The 22974-nt window shown below is 38.0% G+C and overlaps 1 protein-coding gene across 11 annotated transcripts in view; it reads left to right on the forward strand.

Annotated features, from left to right (window-relative positions):
• The first annotated feature begins 5945 nt into the window (after nt 1–5945).
• CREM (cAMP responsive element modulator) overlaps nt 5946–22974 on the forward strand; it is a 65276-nt gene continuing 48247 nt past the window's right edge. For 9 of the 11 annotated variants that reach the window (XM_039839784.1, XM_039839787.1, XM_039839788.1 and 6 more), the window contains exons 1-2: nt 5949–6083; nt 17312–17412. In XM_039839784.1, coding sequence (XP_039695718.1) covers nt 17369–17412 — 44 coding nt within the window. In that variant the 5' untranslated portion in view covers nt 5949–6083; nt 17312–17368. Of the gene's footprint in view, nt 6084–12791; nt 13022–17311; nt 17413–22974 lie in introns of those variants that run through there. The other 2 variants (XM_039839785.1, XM_039839790.1) reach the window with 2 other exon arrangements.

Below are 22974 nucleotides of genomic sequence, written 5' to 3' on the forward strand. Positions count from 1 at the left end.
GACAAATACCATATGATTTCAATTATATGGGAAATTAAAAAAAAATAAATGAACAACAAAACAGAAACAAACTCATAGATACAGAAAACAAATTGATGGTTGCCACATGTCAGGGGGGTTGGGGTGATGGGTGAAAAAGGTGAAAGGGATTAAGAAGTACAAATTGCCAGTTCATGGAGATAGAAAGTACAGCATAAGGAATATAGTTAGTAATATTGTAATAAGTGCATGGTGCCAGGCGGGTACTAGACTTATCGGGTGATCACTTCAAAAAGTGTATAAATGTCTAATCATTATGTTGTATACTTGACACCAATAATATTGAATGTCAACTGTAATGAAAAAATAAATTTAAAAAAAGAGGAAGGCACAGCATCCTGAATCAGGGAGGGAGAGCACTATAGCCTGTAGTGAGCTTAAATGTAAAGTGAGCACACAAAGGCAAATAGGAGTGTGGCAGGTATTAAAAATATCTCTTCAATGAAGAAGAAAAGGGTGGTAGATAAGACTATTTCCCTGCCTGTCATAGGTAGTAAGCACTCCAGGATATTTAATGGCTTACTATGATTTGTCTTAAACAAAGCCAGTCACTTGTGAAAGTGGAAGGACAGATTTCAATCAAATATACAGTATTGCAATAGGGAAAAGAGTCCAGCATGAACTAAACTTCGATCTGTAGAGAGGCGATTGGGCCTTTTAAAGCGATAATGAATGAATAGTAAGGGAGCGAATGGGGCTCAGTAGTAAGGGAAGTAATAAATTATAAAAAACAGGAAGGTGGGGTTAGGCCATGTGAAACCCACTTGGGTTTGTTAACTGGTGCTTATTGAAGCTCCATCCACTCACAGAAACTAGGAGACAGAGAGACCCAGTCTGTGTTGGCTGGAACAAGCTGTACATTTTTTTGGCAGCTTTGTTTTCTGAGGCAAGCACTTTAAGGCGGGGCTACAGTCTACATAAGGATGTGGCCTAGAGTTGTTAGAAACTATTTTTGCATTTCGTTCAAGTCTTTATAGGTCAAGGTTGAGGCCTAGTTGAGAAAAGGGCATAGAGAAGCCTGGCTAGAGTTTGGTCAAGTACAAAATCTTTGTCAGACAAAAGCACAATAAGGTTCAGCAATATACAACCAGCTAGTCTTATGGATATGACTTTCACAATGTTGTTAAATTCAAAATGTAATAAGTACATGTATCGAGATTAGACTTTACTAGGTTATTTCTAAATGTCTCTACTACCTCTTCTACTATATTACAAATGTGATATAAACTGACTATATAATGATAGCTGTTATTGGGCACTCACTGTGTGATATGCACTGTATTAAAGCCTTAGATTATTTATTAGTTAATTTCTTCTTCATGAATACCCTATGGAGTCAGTATTATATTCCTTCTTCTACAGCTATTGAAAAGTAGGCTGAGAGAGGAGTTAAGGGCATGAAGAAAAAACGTGGCACAGAACCCTTTTTAAATATGAAATTTATTAATAATGACAGTCTCTCCCTTTTCCCCATGCTTGGCCAATCCTTGCTCTAGTCTTAAATGCTTAAAGCGGGTAGGGAATATATATAAACAGTCTTCTAGTCTTATTTTTCCCTCTCATTCTCTCCTCTCCATCCCTAATTTTCTTTGCTGACATCCTAATTTAGCATTCCAGAGCACCCTACTCCAAGTTACAGCACTGATACTGCCTCCCCTGTGTTAACTTAGTCTTGGGTTCCCTCTTTTTGGTCTGATCAGTTGCCCATTCCACCATAAGCTAACACTTATTTAGTGCTTACTTTGGGCCAGGCACAAAGTTCTACATACTTTACATGAATTAATTCTCACAACCACCTATGAGGGAGGTACTAATATCATTCCCAGTTTACAGGAAAGTGAGGCCCAGAAGTGTTCAGGAACTTGCCCAACATTTGCACTAATCAAGTATCAAAAATGGAATTTTAATTCAGAATTCTCTCTCTGAAGTCTGGACAATAATCATTAATTACAAGCAAAGAAGATGATTATTTTTAAAGAGGATTGGTAAAGGAGGTGGTATTTAAGCTGGGTCTTAAAAGATGGGTAAAAATTTAACAGGGAAATATAGAGAACTGGTGAGGAAATGAAGTGCATAAAGGCAAAAATGATTGGAAAATGTAAGATAATCATGTAGAACAGTAAATGCTAAGGTTTGGCTAAAATACTGCAGAGTAATAATCTTGTAGCTCATTGGGCCGACGCTTAAATCTTAAAAGAGGTAGATTTGCAGTCCCTTTCTTTGGAGAGTCTGACTCAGTGGGTCAGCATGTAGGGCCTATGGCCTGGGAACGTCTTCTCAACAAGCTCTTCAGGTGATTCTGATGTGCAGAAAGGTATGTGTAACCAGTGTGGTAGAAAACAAAAAGGGTCCAATACGGAATAGAACTGTAAACTTAAGTTATACCCAGATCATTAAAGGGCTTTTTGCCAAACTAAGATATTTGGACTTTCTTAGCCAATAAGATCTCACTGAAATTTTCTGCTTTAATTAAAATTTTATGTTTTTAGAATATGTAATGCACATATGAAGGACAAAATTTAAGAGACCACCAAAAGGAATTCGGTCTCTTTTCTACCTCTGGCCACTTAAGTCTCAGTCTCTCTTAGTCATTCTAGATTTTTAAAAAGAAAAATTACATCATGAGATTGTGCATGGGGAAAATAAACAAGACAGAAATACATAGGATGATATAGGAGGCAAGGATGACCTCAATCAGACTGGTAAAAGTGGAAATGCTTTTGGCCTGAGTATTCCTATTCTATGGTACAGACAATTCTTATGGATACGATTCCCCTTGAAGTGATCAATGAAAATTAGGTTTTCATAAAGCTTGGATTTAGAGTAGGGCCTATTCAGTGCAAATTATGAAAACACTGTGACACTACGGTGTGAGGAAAGAGTAAAGATAGGAAATATATAAAATGGAATCGCTTTAACAAAGCTGCTAAAATTAACATTATGAAGGTTGAGTCATGAGGAAACAATTCTATTCTTGTTCTAACTAGCCTGAGAACTTGTAAATTTTCTAGTCCTGCACCAATGCCTGGATATATTAGTTCTTTGTGTGTCAATACCTGGATCTACATCAGATCTCCAAACAAACCTCTGATTACCCACTGAAGAACTCATATAACCAGATCACTTGACGTCCATGTAACATCTACTCTCCAGACCAAAGGATGTGACCAGACTTCCTGGCACCTATCTTTCAGACAACTTGGCATCTACCATCAAGACTGCCTGACATGTAACTGATAACCATCCTGAACCAATTCTAGGGCTAAGAATGAAGGACTGATTATTCTCAAGAATGCATTTTTAACAATAAGAACCCTTTAACTTTTCCTTCTTCTTTGGAACACCAATGTGTTTTTGCCTGTGTTTCCAGTTTGCGAACTCCAAGACCTTTAAATAAGTCTTTATCATTTATTTCTAGCAAAGCCTCCAGACTCTTTAGAGTTTGTTCAAGTGGCTGATCATACAAAATGAGAATACTCTATAACCATGCTGCTCTTCTTTATCCCTAGTATCCCATTTTAAAATTGACTATAAACTTCACAATGGGTATAAATATGAGGAAAATCAGTTATTGGCATTTCTAATCAAGTGTTTCAATTATTTGGAAGAGATGACCCTGAGAGGCAGGTGATTTGTCTTAGGTACTCAAGCTTCTTTTGGAATCCTTTACTGTAACGCCCCTCGCTCCAAAGATGTTTTCATCCTAATCCCTGGAACCTGTGAAAATTAAGGTTGCAGTGGAATTAAGGTTACTAATCAGCTGATTTTGAGACAGATTATCTAGATTATCATGATGCACTCAATGTAATCATAAGGATGATTATGATTACAATATAAATGGAAGAGGGAGGCAAGAGAAAAAATGAGAGATGGCAACACAACTCATCCAGCTGTCACTGGCTTTGAAGATGAAGGAAATGGCAACAAGCCAAGTAATGTGGGTGGCATTGAGAAGCCGTAAAAGGCAAGGAAATGGACTCTTCCCTGGTGTGGATCCCTTGACTTCAGCTCTTTGAGACGTATTATCTGACTTTCCATCTATGGAACTGTTAGATAATAAATTTGTGTTTTAAACTACTGTTTGACATAGTCATAGCAGCAATAGGAAACTAGTGTACCTTTCCTGCTATCTCCTGCCCTCTCCCTTCAAGTCCCAGGCACTCTACCTCCTGTTCTCAAAAAGAGCAGGTACTCTTCCCCTGCTCTCAAGGATTCCATTTACATCTTAGTACGTGTTGATTTACCACTCATACTTGCATTTTAAGCCCTCTAAATGTCTAATAGATTCTATGTAAAGAATGTTTACTTTGTTAAAGAAATTTTGGAATAAACAAGCAGGCGGAAAACAGTTTTGGCAAGAATGATCAGTTTCCTCGAAACCACTTGCAGCTAAAAATCTATTTATTCAGCACATGATCAACCTTGACCTCAATGAATGGTATTTTTCAAGGCTTAGAAATCCCATCTTTTTCCTCTTTCCTTCTGATGACCTCTTTTTTCCTGAGATAAAATGAGCTGTATTGATTACTTATGAATATCCTGTGCCAGCCTTCTCTAATTACACACACCAAAAGGACTTGGTTAATGTTTTACTTGGTAATGTTCCTCGTTAAGAATTAATTTTTATAGGCTAAAGACAAGTGTCATCTTGTATTACACTGGGAGGAGGAACTTCGGAATACTGCCTGTGTCAAAAAGGGGAAGTGAATTTACCAGGTTTTAATTTTCTTATCTCTAGTATGCATTACAGCTGGAAGTAGCTTGGGTCGGCCAAAATCTAGCACTGAAGAATTCAGGATTTTCTCCCACTGTACTGGGACAATAATATTTCAAAGTTTTCCTCCTCAATCTGTACTACTACGTTGATTTTTTTTTTTTTCTCAGCAACTTTTCAAATAGTATCCTTGACAGCGGTTTCCAGTGTGACACATTTCTAAGTAGGATGAAAGATCATTGTTTGGATTTCGTTTTTCCTGAATGTAAAGAGGTTTATTCTTAGGCTAAAAGCTCTGCCTTTCTAAGGGACTACTCCGCCTTACGATCACAGTATGTTCTGAATACATATAAATGGGATCCTAACTTACAACAGGTGACTGCTTTACAGGCCAGAAACGTTCCTCTTACTGGGAAGCCTCAGGTTTCCAGTTGGATGAAAATTAAACTCTCCCCCTTTTATAAGCAGGGGTTTGCTTGTTACCAAAAAGGTTTCATCTCTATCGCATCTCCAGTTGAGAACTATCGCTGTTTCTCCGCGACGCGCGGTAACCAGGGACGTAGCAGCAGGCTGGTAATAAGGCCGGCCAGTCGGGGCTTCTGAGGTCTCGCGTCCAGCCGGGAACCCCGAACCTAGAAGTGTTTCACAGGACGGAGGACACAGCAGGGGCGCGGCAGTGGGCAGGCTCCTGAGGTTCAGCAGGATGCACCCCCGGTCAGGAGATACCCACGACGCTCGCGGACCGTGGCTCGGAGTCAATAACCACCGTTAGCTTTGTTTTCAAGCCCCTTGCTTTCGCGCGCACGCGCGGTAAGGCAGCTTCCGGTTTCCGGCGACTCCTTTGGCCCCGCCCCAAACTCGGTTTCCCGCCTCAATCTCAGGCTTTTCTCTTCCCGGCCACGCCCCCTGGCCCGGTCCGCCCCTCCTCTCTGAGGCCCCGCCCCTTGACCCTCTTCCTCACCGCCCCCCCCGTTCCATTTAATTGTTGGATTGTCGGCGCCGCACTCCCGCTGGCGGCCGGCAGGGGGCGGAGTTCGAGCTTGGATTTTTCCGCCGGGAGTCCCCCCAGAGGCGGTCGCGGAGTGGGGGAGGGGAGGACGGGGCGCGCGGACGCGGTTCGGTCCGCTGCGGCGCTACTTTTGGTTGGGGCTCTGCGCGAAGGCCGCGGCTGCCGCATCAGAGCTGACGTGGGCAACGTGGGGCCGCAGCCGGCGCCGCGCCGGGTTGCTGGGCGGCGGCGCCGCTCCTCAGCGGCGGTCGGCTTGCCGTCCCCACCTCCTCGCGTCCGTAAGCAGTGACGAGGACCGCTACGTAAATCCCTTCGCGGCGGGTAAGTGGCGCGGCGGCCCGGAGCAGAGACCCAGGAGCAGGGACGCGGCGCAGGAGGCGGAGGCAGGAGGCGGAGCGGATCCCGGGTGGCTGGTCGGGGCCCCTGAGGGGGCGCGGGACTGGCGGGACCGGGGGTGGCGGGGCCTCTCCGGCGGCCTTCCCGTCCGCTCCCCCTCGTCGGTTCAGGGTCGCCTCCGTGTTGGCCGGGCTGCTCGTCTGTGCTCTTGGCCTTCTTGACTCCTTTGAACTTGGTACACGTTGGACAAGTCTTTCTGAAAAAGACTTCTTGCTCTGATGAGTGTGGTCCTCACTATGCAAAGAAAAGGGAAGCAAGAAGTAAGGACGTTGGTTTTATTTACCACAGCCGACAATTAGTAGCACCTTTGTCCCAATTTTATATACTCAGTTAGCATGTAAATTAACGTTAACCCATTTCTTCTCCGAAACATGAGTCTGAAGGACATCGCCATTGACTCATTTTAGCCCCCAGACACGATAGAGCTGATGAGATAGTGCGAAGAAGGAACATATCGCGGTTTTTCTTATTTACTTTTGATTTTTGCCTTTTTAGGGTCCTCTAGCAAGGTTCCCAGAACATGGGAATAAACACATTTTCAACATAGTTCTTTATCTTCCTGCTTATTTCAAGTATACCGGAGCCCTGTTTGAAATCACTTAGCTGTTTCCTGAACTGTGGTCTGTAATGCTGCTGTCAGTTTGCGATCAAAATTTCAAAAATTTTGACTTACAGGATCAGCCTGAAAGTCCGACTAAAACCGAAAGAGCCCCTTTCAACAGTGCGGCTTACCAACGTGACTTGCATAAAATTTCTTCCTTTTCTGCTTAATTTGTCGGACTTATGGGAGTGCAACCACCTTTCATGAGATAAATATAAATCTAGATGCACAATAAGAGAGGTGCAGTATGAATATTATATCGGATTATGTTAATAATTCATGTTTTCTATTTTTTTCCTTTGGGTACCAAAATTTTCTCCTAGCCTTGATCTTTTTTTTGAATAACAAGCTGCTTTCCTTTCATAAATCTTTAAATCTTTGAACTTGAAGTAATTCCCCTCGCCCCCCAAAGGAAAGCAAATTGCAATTTGTTTTGGCCGGTGAATGCGAAGTATAAAAAAATGATGTTTAAGGAAATATTTATTGATTCAAACATAACTTTTAAGAAGACATTTAAATGTTTTTATCTTGGATGAATAAACAAACACTGAAAGCATTGTCATATGAAATGTTGATAATTGCTCAAAACGTTTATGGTGAATTTGTAAATAGGTCAATGTAAGTGAATACTTTCCCAGTGACTTGCTGGTCAACTGGAATTGTTTTGGTGAGTGTGAAGTTGTAATTACACTGATTTTTTTTTTGTGTACATGTTTTGTAAGTATATGAATAAATTTTTATTGGATATATAAACACAGAAGAGCTCTTTAGTCTTGTTTTTGCACTGTTCCAGCAGGTTAATGAAATTTACTTCTGATGAATTTAACAAACTCCAGACTCCATTGAGCCATATGATTGCATTATTCAAATATGAAATCTTGTTTAGAATTATGATTATGTCATGGAAAGTAGGGAAGAGTTTCAGATTATTAATATAAGGAGTCCTGACTGAATCTTTACTAGTGTAGCATATTTCTGATCCTGTTTTCCCCAACTTGATATTCTTTACAAATAAGTATTGGGCCAGAAAATTAGACCAGGTTTATTATTGAAGTGGATAGTCTATTATTGTAAAGCACTCAAATGTCCTGTTCTAGTTAGAAAGAACGTTCAAAAATAAAGCTGAATGAAACTAAGAAATGCAAACATTTAACATGAACCATTGATATTTTGATATACAGTCAAATTGGTCATTAAGGAAATAAGCCTGAAATGTCTTTGAATTCTGTTAAGTATTTCTACTTTATTGAACTGGTGGATTCTATAGGTAAAAGTCAACTTTGAGAAGAGATATTGTATATGGGATGTGATTTTAATATCAATACATATATAGAGTATAAAAACATTTCAGGGAAAGTGTTTCTCACCTGTTTCACATAGGTAGAAATAAATTTAAAATCATTTCATTAATTTCCTTTTAAAGAATACATAAGATATTTAAAATACTTTTACCATAGGAACTTCACAATAAAGAGTGTGCTGCTGTTAAGAGTAAATACTTTTACTCACAGGTTTTCTTTTTTCTAATGCTCTAGGATATCCTGTAGAGAATAAGGGAGAATGAAGAAGAAAACTAAAGGATAACGTTAGTGGGAATTTATATAGCTATTACTCATGAGGATATCTTGAGTCTTATTGGTATAACTCAGTTATAAGAAAGTTTAAAAAATAAAATATTTTGCACATCTCTTAAATGGCATACCAGGAAATTACTGGCCAGATGCATGTGAAACAATTTTGAGGAAAAGTGTAGGCTAGGAAGTTATGGGAGTTTTGCTTAAAGACTAAATAAATGGTGAGGAAGGATGCTTGTCTCCAACAAAGTGTTACTAGCAGCTGTGGTGTGAGGCTCCTTTGAAACCTCCCAGTTCTTCTAAAATAGGAAGCATCAGGTATATTTTCTGAACAATGTACAACAAGACCAATTAAATATCAAAATCCTGTAAAATTTTAACAGTGGGGCTCATGTGATTCTAATATTTCACTTTGAGATTTTCACAAAATAAACTTGAGTTTCTTCAAAGTTATCTTAGTGAAGCTTTTTTTTTTTTAACTCAGCATACTTAAAATTAGAACCATCCTAACTCGGAATGTCAGAAGTCATACATTTTTGTTCATAATCTCAAACAGCCTCAATTTTTTTCATTGATAGCACAAAAATGATTTTTTTGCTTAGAAATATTTTAAGCTGGAATTTTTATGCCAGCATTGATTAATGGTGAAAGCTTCCAACTCTGGAATTAGGGCAACTATGTCATGCATAAAGACCTATGTTACCGTATATAGTAGATGCATAGGACGCATTTGCTACTCAAAATTGATGGAGGAGTTAAATTTAACTTATTTAGGCGTGTTTCTGCACCTAGAAAAATAAGTTTTGTTCAAATACACAAGATAGGACCAATCTAGGTAAGTATAACAACTTTGAAATCTCTGACTTTAGCTAATCTACTTTCCCAGGTTTACAAATTAGTAGTCAATGTAGTTGTACTTAAAGTGTAGTAACAAAACATACTATTGAAAAGCAAAATCCTACAGTGACTCTAGTCCAGCAGATAACTCCCCCAAAAGATTTTAAATTTTGTTTCCCTTCATGAAGCAGTGGTAATGGTGGTGGCAGGGGGAGGGCGGATGCTGGTGGTGTGGTAGGTATGGTAGGTGCTTGGAGAGGTGGAGATAGGCCATGATTATTTGAATTTATTTTTCATTTCCTCCTTAGCATCTCATTCTACTGGTCATTCATTTCCTCCTTAGCATCTCATTCTACTGTGAAATAGCCAAAAGCAGGCACCAGGTGGGTAATGAATTAAAAAAGAGATGCTTGAATAGTTAAACTTTCTGTGACTTTAGAAATTAAGATTTCTTAAATAATGGCAATATCTCAAGCAATTAAGTCGGAGTGGCCTTGAATCTATACTAGAAAGCCACCTGATTGTATGTATGATTCATGTTCAAAATATTAAAGACATTACTTACAAGTGACCCACAACTCCGGTGACCAGGCCCTTGTCTTATGTCACGAGAAAGAATTCATGGGTAAGATGAATATCAAGCAGGAAAGCACAAGGTTTATTGAAGGGAAAGTACACACTTAAGAGGGAGATACCAGCGGGCAATCTCAGAGATATAGTCACACTGAGAATTTCTGGATAGTGGGCTTTTCTTCTTGAGGGCTGAGACTGGAGATATGGTACTGACATAGCCTTGTTGTCTCTTCCCAGTGGGCAGGGAGCTCGGTTTCCTACTTTCTTATTTGATGTTTCCGGAACTGTCATGGCATCAGGTGCATGATGGGAGCCAGGATTACTACAATGCTGATGAGATTATGATGATATTATAATTAGCCAAAGGTCAGGTCTCAGTCAAAGATGGCAGCCAGACTGACTAGGACTGGTTTTGGTTTGTGTCCTGCCTGGACTGAGACAGGGAAGGGTCTGAAAAGAGCCGGAGGAGCCACATCCTGGAGAGGGAGGGTACGTCTCCAGGTTATGTGTCCTGCCTCACAAGTGTTTCAGATAACTTTACAAGTATTGCTCCTGGCTTCTCCAATTCTTACACTAAAGTGCACATTATTACTTGTAATGCTAATTTTTTGCTTCACAAAAATTACAGAACTTTGAAAGTGCTGTAATTTCCTGTTGTTACTGCCTCCCTTTGTGTTTCCTGTACTCATCTCTTTACGGAAAATGCATAATAACCATAGGCTCATTCCTGTCAACTTCAAGTGTATGGCTCTTTGGAATGAATTCTCTCTTCTAGCTAGCCCTGCTTCCAACTTTCAAATCAACTTAGTTGAGAGGGACCAGCTTTACAATATGAGCTTCATATTCTTCCTTTATCTTTCAAACCTTACTTGCCGTTGCTACTTAAATCATAGTTAACCTATGGAGATCTACTTTCCCAAAGAACTAAAGCTGTGCTTCATCCCAGAACCAAAGAAATAGATTGTGCTTTTCTGTGTTCTTTCTGCTTCCATAAGAGGCATACTACCTTTCATTCCACATGCTTTTTAATTTGACTAATGCTAATTGCAATGGTGGGAGTTTTTTGTTTGGTTGGTTGGGTGTGTTTTTGTTTTTGTTTTTGTTTTTTGGCCTTGCCAAAAAAAAAAATCTCAATGCATAATTTGCAATTTCCATTTGGGGATTTTTGAAAGCGAAAGAAGAACTTAGGTTGTTTTACAATTGTCTTTGTAAAGAGCTCTACATATATGTCATATTTCCCCAATATTTTATAGTTCTCTTCAACTGTAATAGCTACTCCAAAAGCAGGAGTTTTGAAAGCAACTTGCCTTCATTGTATTTCCAAAGCATTCAGCTTAGTTTTATAGAAACAGTTATCTCTTTAAATTGTTTTCTCTATTTAATAATTTTATCTAATGTTTAACAGAATTCCAAATTGCAACTGTAAATATGGCTGGAGTAATCAAGTTTGGTAATAAATACAACTAAATTTTGGTAAGCATATACCCCAGCCAATAGGAGCAGAAGTGTTTGGGAACACTAGAGAAGAAATGCAGTGGGCATTAGCTAAACAGAAGGTTTTTACAGAAGGAATGGCGAACATTCTTAATACAGTGAGTTGGTCAATGAGGTGGAAGTTGGTTAAGTAAGCTTTTATATTCTTGAAAAGTTGCCCAAGAAGTTTGATTCTTATAATTACCTAATTTTTCCAGAAAGTTGATGGTAATGCAATTAAACACAGCAGAGTAGATGTTTAGAATTTTGTAAGTTTAACTATAAGTGCCAACTTTAATCAGCATATTTTAAATACCTGTATAAAGCTACTTGTGTTATCTTTAATCAGCATATTTTAAATATTTATTTAATGTACAGAGAGCTGTTACATTAAGGGATATTTAATGGCATTGAAATTGAAGCTGTTGTGCCAGAGAGTGAATAAAACAAGACACTGGTGAAGAGTAAGGTGAAAGCCAAATGTTACTTTTGTAGTCAAAAATAATATACAATAGAAAGTTTTTATCAGTGTGATAAATGTCTTCCAAATACAGCACAGAAATCCAAATGTGCACAAAAGATTTTTTTTAACTCATTTTCTTTCTGTATAAAGTATTATTTGCCTGCAATAAACTAGTATACCTTTCTACTCTAAAAGATAAAGCTTCCTTGTCAGATAAGACTTTAAAATTATTTTTTGAAGAATATCAGTAGTATACAGGACATTATATCAGTATCCTTTGATTTTGGGTATAAAGAGATCAGCTTAAAAATTATAACCTCATACTGTATCATGCAACATGATGACAAATTCAACGGGTATGTTTTAGACTAAATAGAATATTTAAGTATTAAGGCCATGTTAGGACATTTGAGCTCTTAACCATTCAGGTGTTTATGTATGTGCAGATGGGGGATGCTAGATTCAATCCTTATCTACCCCTTAGGAGCATGTTCTAGGACATTAAAACCAGATTTGGGATGAGATTAATATTTTAAAAAGCAATTGAGTTTTCAAAGTGTGCATAGTTTATACTGTATTAATGTGAGACCCCCTGCTTTACAAATCCACACAAGGTAATTTTGAACCTGAGAAATTTATGTACTAGAAAGAAATAGCATACCTTAAAATCCGAATGCTTTTGCAACAGACTTTATCAAGCAGTTGCCAAGTACCTCAAATTATAATGCTCCAAACTTCGGATAGCTATTAATAAGGCAAGAGGGAACCATTGGAGGGTTTTAAATGAGGAAATAGCATGTTTTGATTTGCATTTTGAATAGAGCGTTATGTTCTAATGGAGTGGGGATTACAGTGGATTGCAATGAGGTTTGAGTGAGGTGAAATAATTATAGAAAGAGACACTGCTTATAGGGAGGCTGTTACTAATTTAATCATGTCAAGAAATGATCAGTTTCAGAACTAATAAAGTAGCAATGAGAATAGAGAAAACAGAGCAGTCAAGATATTTAGGAAATAAAATCATTGAGGTTAAGCAAGCTAGTGGTCCTTGCCTATATTCCAAGCACAGTTGGACATTTCGTATTTATTATTATATTTCCTCAAAACAAGATTGATGTCATTTCTTTTGGCATATAGGAAAAGATGCTTGGAGAAATTAAATAATCGTTTGAGCTCACACAACTAATAAGTGATAGAACTCAAGTTAACACTCAGATCAAGCTCCAGCACCAGTGCTTTTTATACGACACACAACTGTGCCACCATCACTAGACAGACCACTTTGCCTTCTCTGGAACTGGAGGCAAGAAAAGTGGGGAATGAAGAAGACGTGGATTCCCAGGTAGGCTGAGTCGATGGTGATGCCAGTCACTGAGATAAGAGTCCAGCAAGAGGAAAGATGCAGAACAAGAGAATTGAGGTTAGTTTTGAACATTTCAGGCGTGAAGATCTGTGAGCAAGCCATTAAAAGACATCTAACGAGCTGACAAAAGGGCTAGAGCTCAGGAGAGAGAGGTCAGTGCTGGAGATGAGATCTGAGACTTAGGTAAGGGTGAAATAGCCTAGGGAAAATGTGAAGGAGATTTTTGTTACTGGAAGCCTAGGATTACCAACCTTTTAAAGAATGACTAAAGAACACAGAACAGAGGACAGGATAATTTGGAAGAAAAGCATGAAAGTGGTGTCACTAAGTTCAAGGGAGATGAAATTTTGAGAATAGGAAATGCTGTAGGGCTCTTAAGGAAGATCGGGACTGAAAAGCCTTGTGATTTGGTGAGCACGTAATCCACTCAGTGATAATGTCCTGGTACTTGAAATGAAATAATTCTGATAAGCCTGAGTCAGGATCAGGTTTACCTGATGGTCGTTATTCTGATGTGAGTCTAGTTGTCTTTTTTGCCATCCTGTGGCCGTGGTAGCAGGAGGCTGGTACTTCAATGCTGCTTGCCTCTGGGAATAAGAAATAGGTAGCTGTTCCTGGACTTTACTGAATACCTTTTTCTACTTTTTGAATTCTGAACCATAAGAATGTGTTACTTATTCAAAAATTAAAGGAAATGATATTTCCAAGAGAACTATAGAAATTAGCGGTTACTTACTTATATGGTGCCATAATCATTGTTACTCAAGTAATATTGTCATCATTCTTTGTTTAAACATATGTCTCATTAGAATGCCAAGCTCCTGAAGAGCAGGGACGTTTTATTATCTGTCTCCCGTGCCTAGCACAAAGGCCTGGCATATTGTGGGTGCCTGTCACTCTTTAATAAATAAATGGTCTTGCCCTTCTTGGTTACACTTTTTATGGAAAATAAGATGTCCCCATGGAAAATGACAGCATCATGTAACAGAATAAGGTTTAATCTGAAGTCGTAGCACTATCCCACTGTCCTTGCTTTTTATTCGTGTTGTAGGTAGCCTGGTCCAAATGCCCTACCATCTCTTGTCTCTGTGCAGGTGGTAGCAGCAATAACCATTGGTTTAGTGCCCTTAGCATGGTGTGGCAAACTCACTTTCAAAATTGACTGGGATGGTGTGGCACCATTTTAGAGGGAACCACTTAGAAGGGAACCCTGAAGGCTGTATATCTGTGGTTAAGCGTTGCTATTGCTGGGTGCATGTAGAAGGTACTTCTGGATGTGCACATTCATCCTTCGCAACTCTAAAATAAGGTCTCCTAGATATCCTTTTTTGTCTTTGCCAGTTTTACTTTGGCATGCCAAATGCATATTTTTAAAAGATATTAGTAAAAAAACGAATGCCTAAAACAGCTTTTGTAATAGGTTGAAGATTATTGATAGGAGATTTTAAACAAACTGTTAATATATTTTTTGGAGTTAAAATTCTTTGGCAAAACTCAGTTTCAAATTTAGGGTAAATGAAAAATGGTCGACAGATTTGTTGCAGTGAATTGAAATTTAAGAAAATGACAAATTCAGTTTATTGATTATTATCATTTTAAAATAGAGCTGATACCTATGCGCAATGTCTAATGTACATTAAGTGGTTTAGACAGCACTGCTTTCTCTTCGGTAGAGAGGAATCTGAGGAATAGCACATGATTTAAGTTGAAAAATTTTTTTTCTAGAAAGATCATAAAATTGAATAGAAATAAGATTGAAAAATATGGAATTGTTTTCAGCTTTCTATTCTTTTTTAAAATTTTATAGAAATTAGGTTATTTTTCTGATGTAGTTTTGAGAGATTTTAATTTTTTAAAAATAAAATGTTATGGAGGAAAAAATGGTGTAGATGATAGAGGCTCTGTTTATCCCTCTGGTGACCAAATCAAACTTGTGACGGAAACAAGGAGCAGCAGCAAGGAAAAATCGCCTGTGATCTAGATGAACAAGCCATACAACTAGGGAGAAATCCAAGAAATCACCCTGCAATGGCAGAAGGTAGGGTAGGGCAAGGACATGAGGCTGCCCCATCTTGAATGGGTGAGTAAGATGGAGGCTGCTGCAGCAGCAGCAGCAGCAGCAGCGGACGCCTCTTAAAGGGGCTGCGTCCGCAAGCAGATTTTCGTGGTGATGGACCTGCTCGCTCTGAGCACCAGTGCCAGTTTGGCTGCGGCGCAGGGGCACCAGGGACTTACAGGGAGACATTGTCGGAATGAGGGCCCAAGCGAGCCTTGCTTGGTACAGAAGTGCCGCCAGTATCCATTGTTCCCTTTTGAGTCTTCCCCACTCCCAGAGCACAGACACAGCGCAGCCATAGCTGTGACATCATCAAACTGGATAACAGAGGTCACTCCACTCAAAGGATTCCCTGAAATCCCACCTCTCCCAACTTGGGCCCCATCCAAGCCCCATCCAGGTATATCCTCAGCAAGTCAGGTGCTCCTTGCTGAGCAGTGCCTAGACTCACACTGGAGGCAGCTGGCCTCGGTTTCTGGTGTTGCCTTTGGAGGCAACTATAAGCACAGCATTTGTGGATTGCTTGCTGAATGTTAACAGGTGGCCCCAGAGGGGTAGAGGCTTGAGCTAAATTTGGCCTGCAGCTAAACCCCTCTCAAGACTGTGCCACTGTAAACCTACTTCACAAATCCACACTAATAAGACCAGGAGACTTAGGAGCTTTGCTTAGTACATAGAAACAGACACGGAAAGGCAGCCAAAATGGGAAGACAAATCAGCAGAAACCATACGAGGGAACAGAACAGAGATCCAGATAGAATGGAGTCAAGTAATATAACATCCAGAGTTCAAAACACTGGTTATAAAGATGCTCAATGAACTTTTGGAAAGTATAGATAAATTCAGTGAGAACTTCATAAAAAAACAGAAAAATAGAAATGGAAATTATAAAAGGGAACCAGTCTGAAATGAAGAACACATTATCTGAGATGAGAAGTATAGTAAATGGAATAAACAAAGAAATAAAAAAAGTGAATAAAGAAAAGGATCTAATGCCCTATCTAGAAGATGGGAAAGCCAAGGACACACAATCAGAATGGCAAGAGATAAGATGCCAAAACTATAAAAATAATTTAAGAAGCATATGGGACACTATTAAGGGTCCAAATGTCTGTCTGATCGGCATAACTGAAGAAAATCAAGATGTTGAATAGCTGTTTGAAGAAATAATGATGGAAAACTTCCCTAACCTGGTGAAGGAAATGGACATGAAACCCCAGGAATCTCAGAGAATTCCAAAAATCAGGGATCTAAGGAGGCCCACACCAGGACACATGATAATTAAAATGCCAAAGAAAATGCCAAAGAAAGAATATTAAAAGCAAGAGAAAAACAGTTACTTATTAGGGAAAACCTATAAGATTGGCAGCTGATTTCTCAAAAGAAACTATGTAGGACAGAAGGGCTTGGCAAAAAATATTTGACAGGATAAAGACCCAGGATCTACAACCGAGAATAATTTATCCAGCAAAGCTATCATTTAGAGTTGAAAGACAGATAAAGAGCTTCCCAGACAAAAATGAACTAAAGGAATTTATCACCACCAAGCCTGTATTACAGGTAATGTTGGGGGGACTTCTTTAAGAAGAAAAACATGTATCAAAAACAGGAATAAAGAATGGTAACAACTACATTCCTATCAATAAGTTCCTCAAATGGAAAAGAATTAAGTGCTCCAACTAAAAGATAGAGTGGATGAATGTATAAGAAAATTTGACCCCTACATGTTGCTTATAAGAGACTCACTTGAGATTAAAAGACACACAGACTAAAAGGAAGAGGATGGAAAACGATATTGCTTTGATGGACCTAGAAGGTATTTAAGTCAGACAGAGAGAGATAAACACTATGTGATTTCCTTATATGTGGAATCTAAGGAATGAAAAGAACAAACTAATAAAAAACAGACACAAATATAGTGGACAATTTGGTGATGAACAGAGGGGAGGGGGTTTGGGGGCTGGGTGAAGGGTTAAAGAAGTACAAATTAGTAGCTGATGGATGGTCACAGGGATGGGGAGTACGGCATAGGGAATGCAATTAGCATTAATATGTTGGCTAAGTGGAGGGTCAGGAGGGAGGGAGCAATTATGGGGATCGTTTTACAAACTATATAGATGTCTAATGTATTGTATACTTGAAACTAATTAAATAAATTTAGGAAAAAAATGAATGTTATGATCTCCCAATTCAACATTATAATTTTACTGCAGGATAACTAAAGAAGAAAACAGTAAAGGAGCAAAGCATTGATTACAAATGTCTTAATAATGAGCAAGTGTGGCAGGAAAAAATATATTAAGACAAATCTAAGGTAGGTGGATATGTTTTTCCAGTTTTTTGAAAATTCTACTTGGAGAGCTTAAAGTTAAAATGATGGAATAAATTAATAATGTAGACATGTACACATACATATACCTGTGCACATATATTAAAATAATAAAATGTAATTGTATGTACCCAAATTATGCAACCATTCAATTAAGGAATTCCTCTTCTACCCTGTATACTGTGCTAGGCTCTATTGGGGATAAGTGGACATGCACATTCATCTTATGCTAAGCGCTGGCCTTTTCAGTTAGAAAGGAGACCATCTAAGGACATGGACAATTTTCCTTTTCCTCCTCCTTGTACCCAACAGTTGTAAAACAAGAAAGTCTCTACCAGTGTTTTACAGAAATCCAAATAGAATTTTTCAATTTGGTTGCTTTCAGAGACATTCTGGTTCATTAGTTGGCTCTAGCTTTAAAAAGAAAATAAATTTTCTATGACATTTTTGATAAAATTATTTAAAAATAGAGAATAGAAACAACTTTAATAATTTTCCTTTTCCAGCTGGATTCTGTTTTTAAAAGGTGAAAAATTTTTCCGAGAGTAGGGCTCTGCAGTGTAATTTGTCTTTGCAAAGTGGATACAACTAAGATTTTAGAAGTTTATTAGTTAATTGAACAGTTAATTATAATTAGGAAACTGCCATTGTCTTATTTGTCATTTAGATATTTTTGGCCTGTATTTCCTTTTCTGTTCTTTGTTCCTATCTTATCTTTTAAGAACACTTCCTTGGGTACCTATGATAGAATTTCTTTAAAAGGTTTTTCCTTTTTCTTCTCATTTTGCCTTCTATATATGTATCTTGTATGTTCTTGTTACATAAGTATGCCTAAATAACTTTGGTCATTAATTACCTCAGTATTTCTATAATTGTAAATCTAATTTTTATGAATATATTTCTTTTTATTCATTTCTTGAAAGTATGTTATTGGTTGTCTACCTATTGTTAGTGTTGTGCTGCACCAACAGTATGTACCGTTGTACTTCAGTATTTTGGGGCGTAATTGCAATATGATGTGAATGTTCTGTTAACAGCCTAGAAAATAACATTAAGCAGATAAATACAGTGCTACCCCCCAAAAGTAGTTCACCTGAGAAGTCTTTGAAAATTGTGCTAATGGGTGGAGCCTTTTCATCTAAAACAATATATTAACATTTTGTTCAACTGAAACCAAATATGTTCAGAACATATTGAGATAACATTTACTTTTCAATCAAAGAAGAAAATAGTTTGCTAAATAATAAAAAGAAGACTTCAGATGAAATACTTAACTTCATGAGAAAAGAATATTGCTACTACTATTAATCATAAGTTTAAATGTACCCATTGTTGCAAAATTCATCTGTTCTTTGGAATTGTGGGACTGAATATTTGCCAGTATTTTGCTTGCTATTAGTTTATAGTGCTTAATGGACTTTTTTGTTTTAGTTTTTTACTGTTTCATCTTACATGTTTTCATTTTTAGATATTCTGTAATTTATAATTACTAATTGATCTTTTTTCTCTAATGATTGTTTAAGATTAAAATATTATATAATTACTTAATTCATAGATTATTCTGTTAATTTTAGTATACTATTTAATATTTGATTGTTATAGAAAATGAGATTTGTAAGAAAATATTCTATGATACATCTCTTCAATTTTAGCTATCAAAAACATGATGAACAGTGCAGGATTATAATGGATCTTTCTTTTACACTTTATAAATAAGTTCTGTCTGGACTAGCTGACACTGACTTACAGATGTTAATGTTGTGTATACATCATTTACAGCTGAGTTCTGGGTCCAGTATGTCCTGCTGAGGTAGTGTTTGAAAATGCCCAGTACAGTATGTGATCTGTGTTGAGCACTTGAATGTTAGTTGAATCATTTGCCCTGAATCCTGCCCTGAAGTTGTTTTTTAGGGGGTTTAGGAGGTTGTGCTAGAGAGCTGCTGGATGTAAATCAGCAGAATAAACTTGCTTGAAAATGATAGGGTACATATTTTAAATTGATAGTATTGACCTTAGTCTTCTGTAGATAATTTTTACCGTCAAATAAATTGATTTTAGTATCAATCTTTTACTGAATGACATGTATTGGGAAATATACGAAGCACTCCAGAAGAATTCAACTGGGATAAAATTAGAGTCTCTGCATCCTAGTGTGAAAGACTAAGCATATCTGAATGAAGATTGTAACAACAATTGCAGCATATTCAAAAGCATATCATTGTAAAGTGTCTAAACTGGGTATGAAATGAACCCTGGAGTCATAGTCCCAGAGTTCTTGTTCACCCTCCCTCATGCTATTGATTATGCGCCCTGTAGAAAGTCACTTAATTTCTCTGAACCTTTTTTTTTTTTTAATCATTTTTAGTAACATCTGACAGATGTGTGTTTGAAAAAAAAGGGGGCTTATAAGGAGGCCAGAATGCAGAGTGTGGGGAGGAATGGAGTAGCTGGAGATGAGGCTGTAAAAGTAAAATAGGATCACATTGTGAAAGAGATTGAATGGCAGTTTGGTTTGGTAACTGAGAATATGGACTTTGGAAAAAGGCCTTAGTTCAAAACCTGACTATGCCACTCAGTACCTTTGTGGTAAGATCGAATTCTTAACCTCTTATGTCTCCTTTTCTCTATCTCTGAAAGAAAAACTAAGTATATTGACCTTATAAAGTTGTTAAAGATTAAAACTAATAGGCATTTACCACATGGTAAGCATTCAACAAATGGTAGTTGTAGTTATGATAATTGGAAGAAGTTTAGATTTTATCCTATAGTCAGTAGGGAGCTGTCTGCAGAGTTTTGAGCAGAGAAATGTTTTAAGCAGAAATATATGTTTTAGGGAGGTAACTCTGGGCATAGATTAGATTAAGGAGATACAGTGGTGGCAGAAAAGGGGACTGAATTGTTCTTAAGAAGGTAGAATCATCACACCTGGTGATGATGCTGTAGGGAATGAAAGAGTGAAGGTTTCAGGGATGACACCCAGGTTTCCACCTGAGCAACTGGATGGATGGTGGGGCCCCATTTCCTGAGATGAGAAACTCAGAGAAGGAATGTGTTTGTGGAGGAAGAAAAAGAGTTTAGTTTTGGACCCATATAGTTGGAGGTACCTGAAGGATATTCATCTGAATATGTTAAGTTAGCATTTTGAACACATGATTTTAGAGTCCAAGAGAGACCTCTGGAATAGAGATTTAGATTTGAGAGTCATAAGCTTAAAGCTTGAATCTAGAGAATCTAGATGATATTATTACACAGCGGGGAGATTTGAGAATGAAGGCGAGAAGGCTAAACAGAGCCCTGAAGACGTATACAATGTTGAAGGTTAACATTGAGTAAGAGAAGGAACTGGCAAAAGAGGAATTGTCAGTGAATCAGATGACAGTGGAAAATGCAGGATCATAACATCAAGATATAATTTTCAGGTGTACATTATCATTTGACATCTGTATGTTTCCTTCAGCTATATTGATCCCCTTTACCCCACTTCCCCCCTTTGCCCCCCACCCTCCCCACCCCTTAACTACTAGTCTATAGTCCATGTCTATGAGTCTATTTGTCCTGTTCATTTGTTGCTTTTACGTTTATATCCCACATATAAGTGATATCATGTGACTTTCAACTTTTTCTGTCTGGCTTATTTCACTTTGATTGATTATCTCAAGATACACCCAAGTTGTCAGTATTTCATCTCTTCTTATGGCTGAGTAATATTCCATTGTATATAAAGAAGCTGTACTACAGCTTCTTTAGCCAATCATCTATTGGTTGCTTCCATGTCCTGGCCACTGTGAATAATGCTGCTGTGAACATCTGTGTGCAAATATCTTTTCAGATATGAGTTTTCAAGTCTTTGGGATAAATATCCAGTAGAGGGATTGCTGGATCATATGGTAGATCAAGTCTTAGTTTTTTGAGGAACCTCCATACTGTTTTCCATAGTGACTGTACCAATTTGCAGTCCCACCAGCAGTGTATGAGGGTTTCTTTTTCTCTGCATCCTCTCCAACATTTGTTATTACTTGTAGAAGAAGGCTCTTGAGTCAGGTGTCAAAATCTTCAGTTTACATCCTGGATATGAGTAGAAGATGATGATTATCATATGGATGTGTATAGGGTGGTACACCAAATTACCGTGAGCCTCAAGGGAACAAAGGTTTTTACGAAGGAGCAGAGGAGGAACAGCTGGGAAATAGTAGTGGGGAATCAAAGAGGATGCCAAGTCAACATTTGATCTTGATGAAGTTGGGAAGACAAGCAACTCTCTCTTGTGAGGAGTTATGGAGTTATGGGGGCTTTAGGAGTTCCAGACAACATATTGCTAAGGCTTGCAGGGAGAATAGGAGTGAGCAATTGTATTCTGGGGGGAAAGGAAGTACTAGCTATGAGAGTGAAGATGAAATATGAAAAGAGTTTATAGCTTTGACAGTGACTGGAGAAATAGGGATGTAAGGTATTAATGGACGTAATTCTGCCGTGTATGCAGGGGCATCAGAATTTAGTCATGGCTTCCAGGGAGGCCCATGGTCTGTGATATGTGGTCTTCAGAGCAGCAGTTGTGAGGAGCAGTAACTCAGCTGCTGGTCCAGTGTTGGGATAGGAAGTTATAGTAAATAACCAAGTGTAGCAAGGAGAATGAATGGGCGTGGCCACTGACCTTCCATTTCTGCCTTTCTTTAGTACGAGGCTCAGGGTCTGATTTGGCTGATACTTAACTGTGGGTTTTTTGTAGCTGATCTGTTACTCATGTATAGACACATGATTCTAGCTTTGGAGCTTAAATGGACAGTAATGCTCTTGACTGAAAGAAGGAATATAAAGGAAGGAACAGGTGTCTGTGAAAACTCTAGGCTGAGATGCTCAGTAGAAGGGAGATGTGCATAAATACAGATTTGAGAGTTACCTGCATATAGAATTGAAGAAGCCATAATACATAGGTTGCAAAGAGGAGAAGGACGAAAGATTGAACTCCGGGAAATACCCAGGAGAAAAAGGGAACTATTAAGGTGATAGCATCAGATAATGTATATAAAATCACTTTCATGTGTAAACATTTAAAAATATTTAATAACTTATGAAGTCTTTTATTATCTCTTTAAAAGATTAGTCCTGAGTAGTTTGTTTCCCTTTTTAATTAAGCATTTAGAGCCTTTTTAATGGGAGTCTTCCTGATTTCTATTATGTGTACCCCTCTTTCCTTGAAGTATACTGAGTATAGTTAACATTTTCTTGATGACTCAGGATAGTTATTGTAAGTATCACTTATTGAGTTTTAATTAATAAATACTTCAATTTGTTTAGTATAAAGAACTAGGCAACTTTATCCTGTATGGACTCAAATTGCCACACACTTGGAATTCTTGAAATGTTTATTATATTCTATATAGTTTTACCCATTGTCAGCTGTATCTTCTTATATCCAGTGTATTTAAAAACTAGATAAATGAGGATTGTATTTTAAATAAAAATGAATGGATTTAAAGTATGGACCAGGAGAGGTTCTCTTCATTCAGGAGTTTTAACATATGGACTTTGGGCCATTTGTTTTGCCTA

The sequence above is a fragment of the Pteropus medius genome, unplaced genomic scaffold, assembly GCF_902729225.1.
Source record: "Pteropus medius unplaced genomic scaffold, Ma_sr-lr_union100, whole genome shotgun sequence".
In the NCBI taxonomy this organism is placed as follows: Eukaryota; Metazoa; Chordata; class Mammalia; order Chiroptera; family Pteropodidae; genus Pteropus; species Pteropus medius.